The sequence below is a fragment of the Oncorhynchus clarkii genome, chromosome 31, assembly GCF_045791955.1.
Source record: "Oncorhynchus clarkii lewisi isolate Uvic-CL-2024 chromosome 31, UVic_Ocla_1.0, whole genome shotgun sequence".
Lineage (NCBI taxonomy): Eukaryota > Metazoa > Chordata > Actinopteri > Salmoniformes > Salmonidae > Oncorhynchus > Oncorhynchus clarkii.
In genome coordinates, this window is record NC_092177.1 from 1,202,309 (window position 1) to 1,215,834 (window position 13,526).

The window sequence follows — 13,526 nt, forward strand, 5'->3', positions numbered from 1 at the left end:
ACCCCAGATTGACAAAGCAAAATCAGGGTTTTAGAAATGTTTGCGAATTTATTAAAAATAAAAATAAAATACCGTATTTACATAAGTTTTCGCACCCTTTTCTACCAGACTCAAAATTGATCTCAGGTGCAACCTGTTTCCATTGATCATCCGTGAGATGTTTCTAGAATTTGATTGGAGTCCACCTGTGGTAAATTCAATTGATTGGACATGATTTGGAAAGGCCTGTCTATATAAGGTCCCACAGTTGTCAGTGCATGTTAGAGAAAAACCAAGCCACGACGTCAAAATCAAAATGTATTTGTCCGTTGAGTTCCGAAACAGGATTGTGTCGAGGATGGAAGAAGTTTGCAACCACTAAGACCCTTCCTAGAGCTGTTCGCCCGGCCAAACTGAGCAATCAGGGGAGAAGGACCTGATGGTCATTCTGACTGAGCTCCAGAGGTCTTCTGTGGAGATGGGAGAACCTTCCAGAAGGACAACCATCTTTGCAGAACTCCACCAATCAGGCCTTTATGTTAGAGTGGCCAGACGGAAGCCATTTGGAAAAGGAAAATCCAAGAAATATTTACTGAGCTGCGCTTTCAAAAGGTTGGTCGTAGATGGAAGGCAGTGTTGCTCAACAGAGATCTTCCTGTCCTCTGAAGAAGGTAGAACGGATGTGTTGTAGTAACGTCGTGTGTTTGGTTGAAGAGATACTTTTCTGTCCTTCCCTAGCCCACGTTTACAGCCGCTGCTGCTAACTCAACGACTAGGAGGTATCACTTCTTTAGTGAATAAGAGTTCAAAGTTCATACCAAGTTGCCGTACTTTAAGCTCACACTGAAGTTGGCTTAGTTCTGTTTGATATTAGCCCTTTTAACGTATGGACCGTCGTCCTCGTGTCCTCGGGAACACAAATGTAACATTTTCTTAAAGGGCTTATATAGTGGTGGAGAAAAGGGCGTGTTTCATAGTTCACAACCAATATCTGTTCACCTGGGCCGGGCCACTGAATTGATCCTAGTTCACTTATGAAAACCAATTCTCTCATTTAGAAGCTAAAATTACATTTCATCTTCACAAATAGTTTCATATTTAAACATTTAAATTGCACAACAATTCCATGTGAATCTGATAACTAGAATGTGTAGACTTTCCAAGATAGTTTGTCATCCTATCATCAGTAATAATGTCTCAGGACATCTGATTTCATATTCTTTAAGTAACAATGCATATTTTCAACTGGTTGGATTACCGAAATATTGTTCCGTTCCCCAACCTTTTGATGAGAGTCACTCATAAACCTCACCAACAGGGCATCGTCATGACCGCTGTAACGTAACAAAACGTGGAATAAGTCAAGGAACTGTAAATTGTACTTTCAAGAATTTTTACTTCAGTACTTTAGACCAGATTTAGGCTTTAACACAAACACACTAGTGTTGTCACGATACCAGATTTAGGCTTTAACACAAACACACTAGTGTTGTCACGATACCAGATTTAGGCTTTAACACAGCAACTTAAAAGCGTATTAGCCAAAGTCCCAGAATGACACCTGATCCAGACAAACTCAGCTTTGTTCAATCATTGGACATCTTTTCACTTCAATATCATTACATTTTAATGTTTTTTTTTAGAAAGCCATGTATGCATTTAAGTAATCAATTATAAAAATATATTTGACTTGTTTTACCAATTTAACTACAAAACACCTTAATGGTAATCATTTTTTGAATGGTCAATCTCTATTTATAAACTGGGTAAATCAAGATGTCACCTAGGTCTTTCCACAATACAGGTGACTACGTATTCAATAGGAGCGTCAGGCATTGACCTTATTCAGCTTGTTTTAGTTGCTTTCACGGGGCTACAGATGAATAACAATCCCTTCCATTTGGAACTTTTTTTTAGGGGAAAATTTGATTGTACTGATCAACAACATTTGCATAAAAGCAATCCCTTTTTAAAAAAGTGTGCGCTGTCTCTTTTTAAGAAATTAATTATATAATTTCAAGGCAGAATGTGGAATCTGACTTTGTTGCTATGCAATCTAGCAGAAGCCTGACAGGAGGCGAGGGAGGAAAGGTAGGCAACAATTAAAGCTGGAAGCTACCGGTATCGTCTTGCATTGTAAAAGTGTTATAGCCTGTAGGACATTGTTTTGCGAACAGTTTGGAACAGGTTCAACATTCCGACATGTTGCATTATTCAAGTGTGTTAACTTCAGTTTATCATGAGGGAAGCTAACAACACAGCCAGACCGTTCTAGTAATGAATCAGGAAGTGGACAGACGGCTCTAGTAATGAATCACGAAGTGGACAGACAGCTCTAGTAATGAATCAGGAAGTTCAGCAGACTCTTTGTTCTTGGCGCTACAAAGTGGCTGTGCTGGTAGGCTGACTTGATCCTCTCAGTCACGTGAGACACATTTGACAGAGGTACCAAACTTAACAAAAATTCTACTATGAACAGTTAATTTTTTTTGTATTGGAAAAGTACCATCGTTTCTGTATACCGTGCAACACACACACACACACACACACACACACACTCTCGTTCCTATAATCACTTTGGTGTTGCTGCAGCTGTGTAGCAGCCTCTAGTCCAGGCCACTGTGGCAGCTGGCTGACAGAGCAGGTAAACAACCATCTTGGCACCTCAGATGTGATGACAACCCCACGGCCTCCGGGGAGATGTAGAGTCAGACAGGATCTCCGGGTCTACCTGGAGACAGGTCTGTAGCATAGAGATTGATAGAGGACTCATCTTTGTATCGGTGCCATTATGGCGTCTGTGGCAGCATGAGCAGCACTATCGAGGCTGTCTTCATTTTAAAGTAGGTATTTTATGTTTAAAATAAGTGTAAAGGTGATATTGATTTACTGCCACCTGCAGTGCTAGAGTCCTGAACCTAATGGTGGCATTAATTTGTGGCCACTAGATGGCAGAGATATTCCTTAAATCCATTTACAAACCGTAGGCAACCTTACTTGAAGACAATGCTCTGATCACTGGCTGCTCGCTCCCAGTTCACTTTAAAATGGTGGGAGCCCTTGATGTCCATGCTAGAACGGGTTTTATCCATCTACAGCAGTTTTCATATCCCCACGGCCCACTAAGAGATGTCAGGCAGGCTCTCCGGGTCCACCTGGAGGCAGACGGCCAGTCTGCTCTCCATCCCTTGGGCGTACACACCCCCGCCCCAAGTGTCAGTGTCCCCTGGGGGCTGGACAGCAACTACAGGCCAGGGGGCTCTAGTTTCCCTGTCTGTCAAAGCAATTGGGAAAGAGAGCTAATATGTCTTGTCATATTGCTGTAAAAGCAGACCCGGCCATCAGCCCCGGCCGTGCTACTGCTTCAGAAACATTTGGACTATTACTGTTACTCTGACTATTACTGTTACTCTGACTATTACTGACTATTACTGTTACTCTGACTATTACTGACTGTTACTGACTTACTGTTACTCTGACTATTACTGACTATTACTGACTATTACTGACTATTACTGACTATTACTGACTATTACTGACTATTACTGACTATTACTGTTACTCTGACTATTACTGACTATTACTGACTATTACTGTTACTCTGACTATTACTGACTATTACTGTTACTCTGACTATTACTGACTTACTGTTACTCTGACTTACTGACTATTACTGTTACTCTGACTATTACTGACTATTACTGTTACTCTGACTATTACTGTTACTCTGACTATTACTGTTACTCTGACTATTACTGACTATTACTGACTGTTACTCTGACTATTACTGTTACTCTGACTATTACTGACTATTACTGACTGTTACTCTGACTATTACTGTTACTCTGACTATTACTGACTATTACTGACTATTACTGTTACTCTGACTATTACTGACTATTACTGACTATTACTGTTACTCTGACTTACTGACTATTACTGTTACTCTGACTATTACTGACTATTACTGTTACTCTGACTATTACTGTTACTCTGACTATTACTGTTACTCTGACTATTACTGACTATTACTGACTTACTGTTACTCTGACTATTACTGTTACTCTGACTATTACTGACTATTACTGACTATTACTGTTACTCTGACTATTACTGACTATTACTGACTATTACTGTTACTCTGACTATTACTGACTATTACTGTTACACTGACTATTACTGACTATTACTGTTACTCTGACTATTACTGACTTACTGTTACTCTGACTATTACTGACTATTACTGTTACTCTGATTATTACTGACTATTACTGTTACTCTGACTATTACTGTAACTCTGACTATTACTGACTATTACTGTTACTCTGACTTACTGTTACTCTGACTATTACTGTTACTCTGCCTATTACTGACTATTACTGTTACTCTGACTATTACTGTTACTCTGACTATTACTGACTATTACTGTTACTCTGACTATTACTGTTACTCTGACTATTACTGACTATTACTGTTACTCTGACTATTACTGACTATTACTGTTACTCTGCCTATTACTGACTATTACTGTTACTCTGACTATTACTGACTATTACTGTTACTCTGACTATTACTGTTACTCTGACTATTACTGTTACTCTGACTATTACTGTTACTCTGACTATTACTGTTACTCTGACTTACTGACTTACTGTTACTCTGACTATTACTGTTACTCTGACTATTACTGTTACTCTGCCTATTACTGACTATTACTGTTACTCTGACTATTACTGACTTACTGTTACTCTGACTATTACTGTTACTCTGACTATTACTGACTATTACTCTGACTTACTGACTATTACTGACTATTACTGTTACTCTGACTATTACTGACTATTACTGACTATTACTGACTATTACTGACTATTACTGTTACTCTGACTATTACTGACTATTACTGACGATTACTGTTACTCTGACTATTACTGACTATTACTGACTATTACTGTTACTCTGACTATTACTGACTATTACTGTTACTCTGACTATTACTGACTATTACTGTTACTCTGACTATTACTGACTATTACTGTTACTCTGACTATTACTGTTACTCTGCCTATTACTGACTATTACTGTTACTCTGACTATTACTGACTATTACTGTTACTCTGCCTATTACTGACTATTACTGTTACTCTGACTATTACTGTTACTCTGCCTATTACTGACTATTACTGTTACTCTGACTATTACTGTTACTCTGACTATTACTGTTATTCTGACTATTACTGTTACTCTGACTATTACTGACTATTACTGTTACTCTGACTATTACTGACTATTACTGTTACTCTGACTATTACTGACTATTACTGTTACTCTGACTATTACTGTTACTCTGACTATTACTGACTATTACTGTTACTCTGACTACTCACTATTACTGACTATTACTGTTACTCTGACTATTACTGACTATTACTGTTACTCTGACTATTACTGTTACTCTGCCTATTACTGACTATTACTGTTACTCTGACTATTACTGTTACTCTGACTATTACTGTTATTCTGACTATTACTGTTACTCTGACTATTACTGACTATTACTGTTACTCTGACTATTACTGACTATTACTGTTACTCTGACTATTACTGACTATTACTGTTACTCTGACTATTACTGTTACTCTGACTATTACTGACTATTACTGTTACTCTGACTACTCACTATTACTGACTATTACTGTTACTCTGACTATTACTGACTATTACTGTTACTCTGACTATTACTGACTATTACTGTTACTCTGACTATTACTGACTATTACTGACTATTACTGTTACTCTGCCTATTACTGACTATTACTGTTACACTCACTATTACTGTTACTCTGCCTATTACTGACTATTCCTGTTACTCTGACTATTACTGACTTACTGTTACTCTGACTATTACTGTTACTCTGACTATTACTGACTTACTGTTACTCTGACTATTACTGTTACTCTGACTATTACTCACTATTACTGACTATTACTGTTACTCGGACTATTACTCTGACTATTACTGACTATTACTGTTACTCTGACTATTACTGTTACTCTGACTATTACTGACTATTACTGACTATTACTGTTACTCTGCCTATTACTGACTATTACTGTTACTCTGACTATTACTGTTACTCTGCCTATTACTGACTATTACTGTTACTCTGACTATTACTGTTACTCTGCCTATTACTGACTATTACTGTTACTCTGACTATTACTGTTACTCTGACTATTACTGTTATTCTGACTATTACTGTTACTCTGACTATTACTGACTATTACTGTTACTCTGACTATTACTGACTATTACTGTTACTCTGACTATTACTGTTACTCTGACTATTACTGACTATTACTGTTACTCTGACTATTACTCACTATTACTGACTATTACTGTTACTCTGACTATTACTGTTACTCTGACTATTACTGACTATTACTGTTACTCTGCCTATTACTGACTATTACTGTTACTCTCACTATTACTGTTACTCTGCCTATTACTGACTATTCCTGTTACTCTGACTATTACTGTTACTCTGACTATTACTCACTATTACTGACTATTACTGTTACTCTGACTATTACTCTGACTATTACTGACTATTACCGACTATTACTGTTACTCTGACTATTACTGACTATTACTGACTATTACTGTTACTCTGACCATTACTCACTATTACTGACTATTACTGTTACTCTGACTATTACTGACTATTACTCTGACTATTACTGACTACTGTTACTCTGACTATTACTGTTACTCTGACTATTACTGACTATTACTGACTATTACTGTTTCTCTGCCTATTACTGGCTATTCCTGTTACTCTGACTATTACTGTTACTCTGACTATTACTGACTATTACTGACTATTACTCTGACTTACTGACTATTACTGACTATTACTGACTATTACTGTTACTCTGACTATTACTGACTATTACTGACTATTACTGTTACTCTGACTATTACTGACTATTACTGACTATTACTGTTACTGACTATTACTGTTACTCTGACTATTACTGACTATTACTGACTATTACTGTTTCTCTGCCTATTACTGGCTATTACTGACTATTACTGTTTCTCTGCCTATTACTGGCTATTCCTGTTACTCTGACTATTACTGACTTACTGTTACTCTGACTATTACTGTTACTCTGACTATTACTCACTATTACTGACTATTACTGTTACTCTGACTATTACTGACTATTACTGACTATTACTGTTACTCTGACTATTACTGACTATTACTGTTACTCTGACTATTAATGTTACTCTGACTATTACTGCCTATTACTGACTATTACTGTTACTCTGACTATTACTGACTATTACTGTTACTCTGACTATTACTGTTACTCTGACTATTACTGACTATTACTATTACTGACTATTACTGACTATTACTGTTACTCTGACTATTACTGACTATTACTGACTATTACTGTTACTCTGACTATTACTGACTATTACTATTACTCTGACTATTACTGACTATTACTGACTATTACTGCCTATTACTGACTAGTACTGTTCCTCTGACTATTACTGACTATTACTGTTACTCTGACTATTACTGACTATTTATTGTTACTCTGACTATTACTGACTATTACTGTTACTCGGACTATTACTGACTATTACTGTTACTCTGACTATTACTGACTATTACTGTTACTCTGACTATTACTGACTATTACTGTTACTCTGACTACTACTGACTATTACTGACTATTACTGACTGTTACTCTGACTATTACTGACTTACTGTTACTCTGACTATTACTGACTATTACTGTTACTCGGACTATTACTGACTATTACTGTTACTCTGACTATTACTGACTATTACTGTTACTCTGACTATTACTGACTATTACTGACTAGTACTGTTCCTCTGACTATTACTGACTATTACTGTTACTCTGACTATTACTGACTATTTATTGTTACTCTGACTATTACTGACTATTACTGTTACTCGGACTATTACTGACTATTACTGTTACTCGGACTATTACTGACTATTACTGTTACTCGGACTATTACTGACTATTACTGTTACTCTGACTATTACTGACTATTACTGTTACTCTGACTATTACTGACTATTACTGTTACTCTGACTACTACTGACTATTACTGACTGTTACTCTGACTATTACTGACTTACTGTTACTCTGACTATTACTGACTATTACTGTTACTCGGACTATTACTGACTATTACTGTTACTCTGACTATTACTGACTATTACTGTTACTCTGACTATTACTGACTATTACTGTTACTCTGACTACTACTGACTATTACTGACTATTACTGACTGTTACTCTGACTATTACTGACTTACTGTTACTCTGACTATTACTGACTATTACTGTTACTCTGACTATTACTGTTACTCTGACTATTACTGACTATTACTGTTACTCTGACTATTACTGTTACTCTGACTATTACTGACTATTTTTATTATTACTCTATTATTATGACTTACTACTCTGTCTGTCGTTACTCTGTCTGTCGTTACTCTGTCTGTCGTTACTCTGTCTGTCGTTACTCTGTCTGTCGTTACTCTGTCTGTCGTTACTCTGTCTGTCGTTACTCTGTCTATGTTTTGGACGAGTGCAGCTTTTTCCAAAGCCTTGTGACGTTTGGTCCGTTTACCTTCCTGTTCTGTGGTCAGTGAGGAGGAACAAATACATAAATAATAGTGGATGCCATTCAGAAGACGCTTTTATCCGAAGCAACTTAGTCATGTGTGTGTATAGGAGGCCCCAGCGGGAATCAAACCCAAATTCCTTGTCTTTGCAACCGCCATGCTCTACCAATTGACCCATGTGAATAAACAATTATATCATCTAACAGTGTTTTTCTTGTGTCCCGGTGGCAGTTGAAGGAGGTGAATTCCCGGACCATCTTGTCTAACATGTTGTCCTACGTGTGGCCCAAGGACCGGCCTGATCTTCGGGCTAGAGTAGCAATCGCCCTGGGGCTGCTGGCTGGAGCTAAGGTAGGCTGCTGGAAGACAGACAGCTGCTGGCTGGGAGGTACAGTGCTTCTAGAAAGTCTACGCATCAAACTTTTTTCACATTTTGTTGAGTTACGATGTGGGATTGAAATATATATCTACACAATACTCAGTGTCAAAGTGAAAATAGAATTCTACACATTTTTACAAATTAATAATTAAATAACTAAAATATAGTTCAGGAGTATAATGTGTCTTAATAAATCACATAAGTTACATGGATTCACTCTGGATGAAATAAGTTACATGGATTCACTCTGGATGAAATAAGTTACATGGATTCACTCTGGATGAAATAAGTTACATGGATTCACTCTGGATGAAATAAGTTACATGGATTCACTCTGGATGAAATAAGTTACATGGATTCACTCTGGATGAAATAAGTTACATGGATTCACTCTGGATGAAATAAGTTACATGGATTCACTCTGGATGAAATAAGTTACATGGATTCACTCTGGATGAAATAAGTTACATGGATTCACTCTGGATGAAATAAGTTACATGGATTCACTCTGGATGAAATAAGTTACATGGATTCACTCTGGATGAAATAAGTTACATGGATTCACTCTGGATGAAATAAGTTACATGGATTCACTCTGGATGAAATAAGTTACATGGATTCACTCTGGATGAAATAAGTTACATGGATTCACTCTGGATGAAATAAGTTACATGGATTCACTCTGGATGAAATAAGTTACATGGACTCACTCTGGATGAAATAAGTTACATGGACTCACTCTGGGTAAAATAATAGGAGTTGACATGATTTTTGAAGGACTAACCCTTCCTCTGTCCCCCATATATGGGGCAGCAGGGAGCCTCGTGGTTAGAGCATTGGGCCCGTAACCGAAAGGTTGCAAGATCGAATCCCCGTGCTGACAAGGTAAATATCTGTTCGGCCCCTGATCAAGACCGTTAACCCACTAGGTCATCAACTCCTGGACTGCTCTGGCGTGTTGTGTGATGGCATCAACTCCTGGACTGCTCGAGAAGTTGTGACTCGTGGGAGCTCTGGATGATACTTGAATGAATGGCCAATCGTATTGCTCCAAATACAAAGAGCGTATGACATTTAGGTCTTCAATGGTTTTCAGTAGTAGGCAGAGCAGGTAAATGTTGGAAATGGAATGCAAAAAGCTCTGAAAAGTTACTGGCCTGACGATCTCCACTGGCCTGACGAGCTCCACTGGTCTGACGAGCTCCACTGGCCTGACGAGCTCCACTGGCCTGACGAGCTCCACTGGCCCCACGTGTTTCTACTGGTCTGACGAGCTCCACTGACCTGACGAGCTCCACTGGCCTGACGAGCTCCACTGACCCCACGTGTTTCTACTGGTCTGACGAGCTCCACTGACCTGACGAGCTCCACTGGCCCCACGTGTTTCTACTGGTCTGACGAGCTCCACTGGCCTGATGAGCTCCACTGGCCCCACGTGTTTCTACTGGTCTGACGAGCTCCACTGACCTGACGAGCTCCACTGGCCTGACGAGCTCCACTGGCCCCACGTGTTGCTACTGGTCTGACGAGCTCCACTGGCCTGACGAGCTCCACTGGCCCCACGTGTTTCTACTGGTCTGACGAGCTCCACTGACCTGACGAGCTCCACTGGCCTGACGAGCTCCACTGACCCCACGTGTTTCTACTGGTCTGACGAGCTCCACTGGCCTGACGAGCTCCACTGGCCTGACGAGCTCCACTGGCCCCACGTGTTTCTACTGGTCTGACGAGCTCCACTGGCCTGACGAGCTCCACTGACCCCACGTGTTTCTACTGGTCTGACGAGCTCCACTGGCCTGACGAGCTCCACTGGCCTGACGAGCTCCACTGGCCTGACGAGCTCCACTGACCTGACGTGTTTCTACTGGTCCCGGGCAGTAATGTCGGACCGAGAAGGAAAATAAATGAAAGTGCCAGAAAACAATAGGCTAAGTGGATTTTGACTCTTCATTATAGATACATTATACATACATTATATATGTAATATATATATTATATTCACTCTGTTTATATATGGGGCGTGTATATTATTCACTCACATTATATGGGACGTGTAAATTGATGCTTTCTCCCTCCGTGTAGAAATTCAACCCCAACCACAGCGCACACAACACACCCAGGTACCGAGAGGCGGGACAGACAGCAGACTGTCAAACGAGCAGTGTTTCTCTGTCACCTTTGTGACTGACAGGCTCCTGTCCTGTAGAAGATGCATATTGTTAATTCTAGTGCACCCTTATCGGAGTTGCCAACAACCGGATGCTTCTGGTTCTCAGGGATACAGCCATCTTCAACCGGGTGCTTCTGGTTCTCAGGGATACAGCCATCTTCAACCGGGTGCTTCTGGTTCTCAGGGATACAGCCATCTTCAACCGGGTGCTTCTGGTTCTCAGGGATACAGCCATCTTCAACCGGGTGCTTCTGGTTCTCAGGGATACAGCCATCTTCAACCGGGTGCTTCTGGTTCTCAGGGATACAGCCAACTTCAACCGGATGCTTCTGGTTCTCAGGGATACAGCCATCTTCAACCGGGTGCTTCTGGTTCTCAGGGATACAGCCAACTTCAACCGGATGCTTCTGGTTCTCAGGGATACAGCCAACTTCAACCGGATGCTTCTGGTTCTCAGGGATACAGCCATCTTCAACCGGGTGCTTCTGGTTCTCAGGGATACAGCCATCTTCAACCGGGTGCTTCTGGTTCTCAGGGATACAGCCAACTTCAACCGGATGCTTCTGGTTCTCAGGGATACAGCCAACTTCAACCGGATGCTTCTGGTTCTCAGGGATACAGCCATCTTCAACCGGGTGCTTCTGGTTCTCAGGGATACAGCCATCTTCAACCGGGTGCTTCTGGTTCTCAGGGATACAGCCAACTTCAACCGGGTGCTTCTGGTTCTCAGGGATACAGCCAACTTCAACCGGATGCTTCTGGTTCTCAGGGATACAGCCAACTTCGCTCAGGTGTTTTCTTTTATGCCTGCTACATTAGGTTAATTCTAGTGGGTCAGCAGACTTTTTTTCCTTCTGACTAGCGGCTCTAGTAACCGGCTGAAAGTTAGCCTACAATCAGCTGTATAGCCAACCTGAAAACACTGTAAACCACACGCTCTTCTGGACTGAGCTGCAGGAGAGGAAGGAAACTGCTTAGGGGTGTCACCATGAGGCCATTGGCCATTTTAAAATGGCTACAGAGGTCGATGGCTGTAATGGGTGAACTGAGGATGGATCAACAACATTGTAGTGATTCCATAATAATGACCTAAACGACAGAGTGATAAGATGACAAATATTTTCCGAAACATGCACTGAGGCACTAAAGTAATACTGTACAAAACAAAATGTTGGGCCTAAATGCAAAGCCTTAACATTTGTGGAAAATCAAACGCATCATTGAGTAACTGCCTCCTTATTTTCAAGCATGGTTATGGCTGCATGGTTATGGGTATTCTTGACATCGACAAAAGACTGGGGAGTTTTTCAGGATGAAAAGAAAGGGATGGAATTCAGCACAGGAAAAATCCTAGAGGGAAAACCTGGTTCAGTCTGCTTTCCTGGGAGACACTGGGAGATGAATTCATCTTTCAGCAGGACAATAACCTAAAACACAAGGCCATATCTACATTGGAGTTGCTTACCAAGAAGACGGTGAATGTTCGAGTGGCCAAGTGTTTTTATTTTTACTTAAATCTGCTTGAAAATCTACGTCAATACTTGACTTGAATGGTTGTCTTGCCATAATCCCCAACACCTTGAAAGAGCTTTTAAGAATTTATTTTGAATAGAATAATGGGAAAATATTGTAGAATCCAGGTGTGCAAGTCTCTTATGAGAGTTAACCAAGGGGACTCCCAGCTGTAGTCGCTACCAAAGGTGTTTCCAACATGTATTTACCCAGGGAGCTGAACACTTATGACAATGAAGATGTATATTACTGTTTTCATTTCTTTTTTTACTTTGACAGTGTTTTGTGTAGATCGTTGAAGGCACAGTGATGATGAAACACAGTTTTTTCACCCATTTAAATGACTGGGAGGTTATATGTATGGAGACTCTCTTTGTTTTTCTAGCTTCCTGTTTATTCTGCGTTAGGCAGCACCTCTACACTAAACCATTTTCTCTGGGTTGGCGCCAGCTCATGCAGATCGTTGACCAAATTTAAAAATTCAGTTCCATTTGAATCCGATTTGTAATAAAATACTGCGTTGGGCGGTACCGGGGCGTTGGGCGGTACCGTACCGGGGCGTTGGGCGGTACCGGGGCGTTGGGCGGCACCGTACCGGGGAGTTGGGCGGCACCGTATCCTCATCTGTCCTGCCATGGCCTGAGGGCACAGAGTATCCTCATCTGTCCTGCCATGGCCTGAGGGCACAGAGTATCCTCATCTGTCCTGCCATGGCCTGAGGGCACAGAGTATCCTCATCTGTCCTGCCATGGCCTGAGGGCACAGAGTATCCTCATCTCTCTGTCTAGACCAGATGTCT

The 13,526-nt window shown here is 40.3% G+C and overlaps 1 protein-coding gene across 1 annotated transcript in view; it reads left to right on the forward strand.

Moving 5' to 3' along the window:
- Positions 1–13,526, forward strand: part of LOC139391069 (ATP-binding cassette, sub-family B (MDR/TAP), member 7) — a 65,352-nt gene that overhangs the window by 9,684 nt on the left and 42,142 nt on the right. Inside the window, exon 4 of the mRNA XM_071138564.1 lies at positions 8,898–9,017. Within this exon, the coding sequence (XP_070994665.1) occupies positions 8,898–9,017 (120 nt within the window). The remainder of the gene's footprint in view (positions 1–8,897; positions 9,018–13,526) is intronic.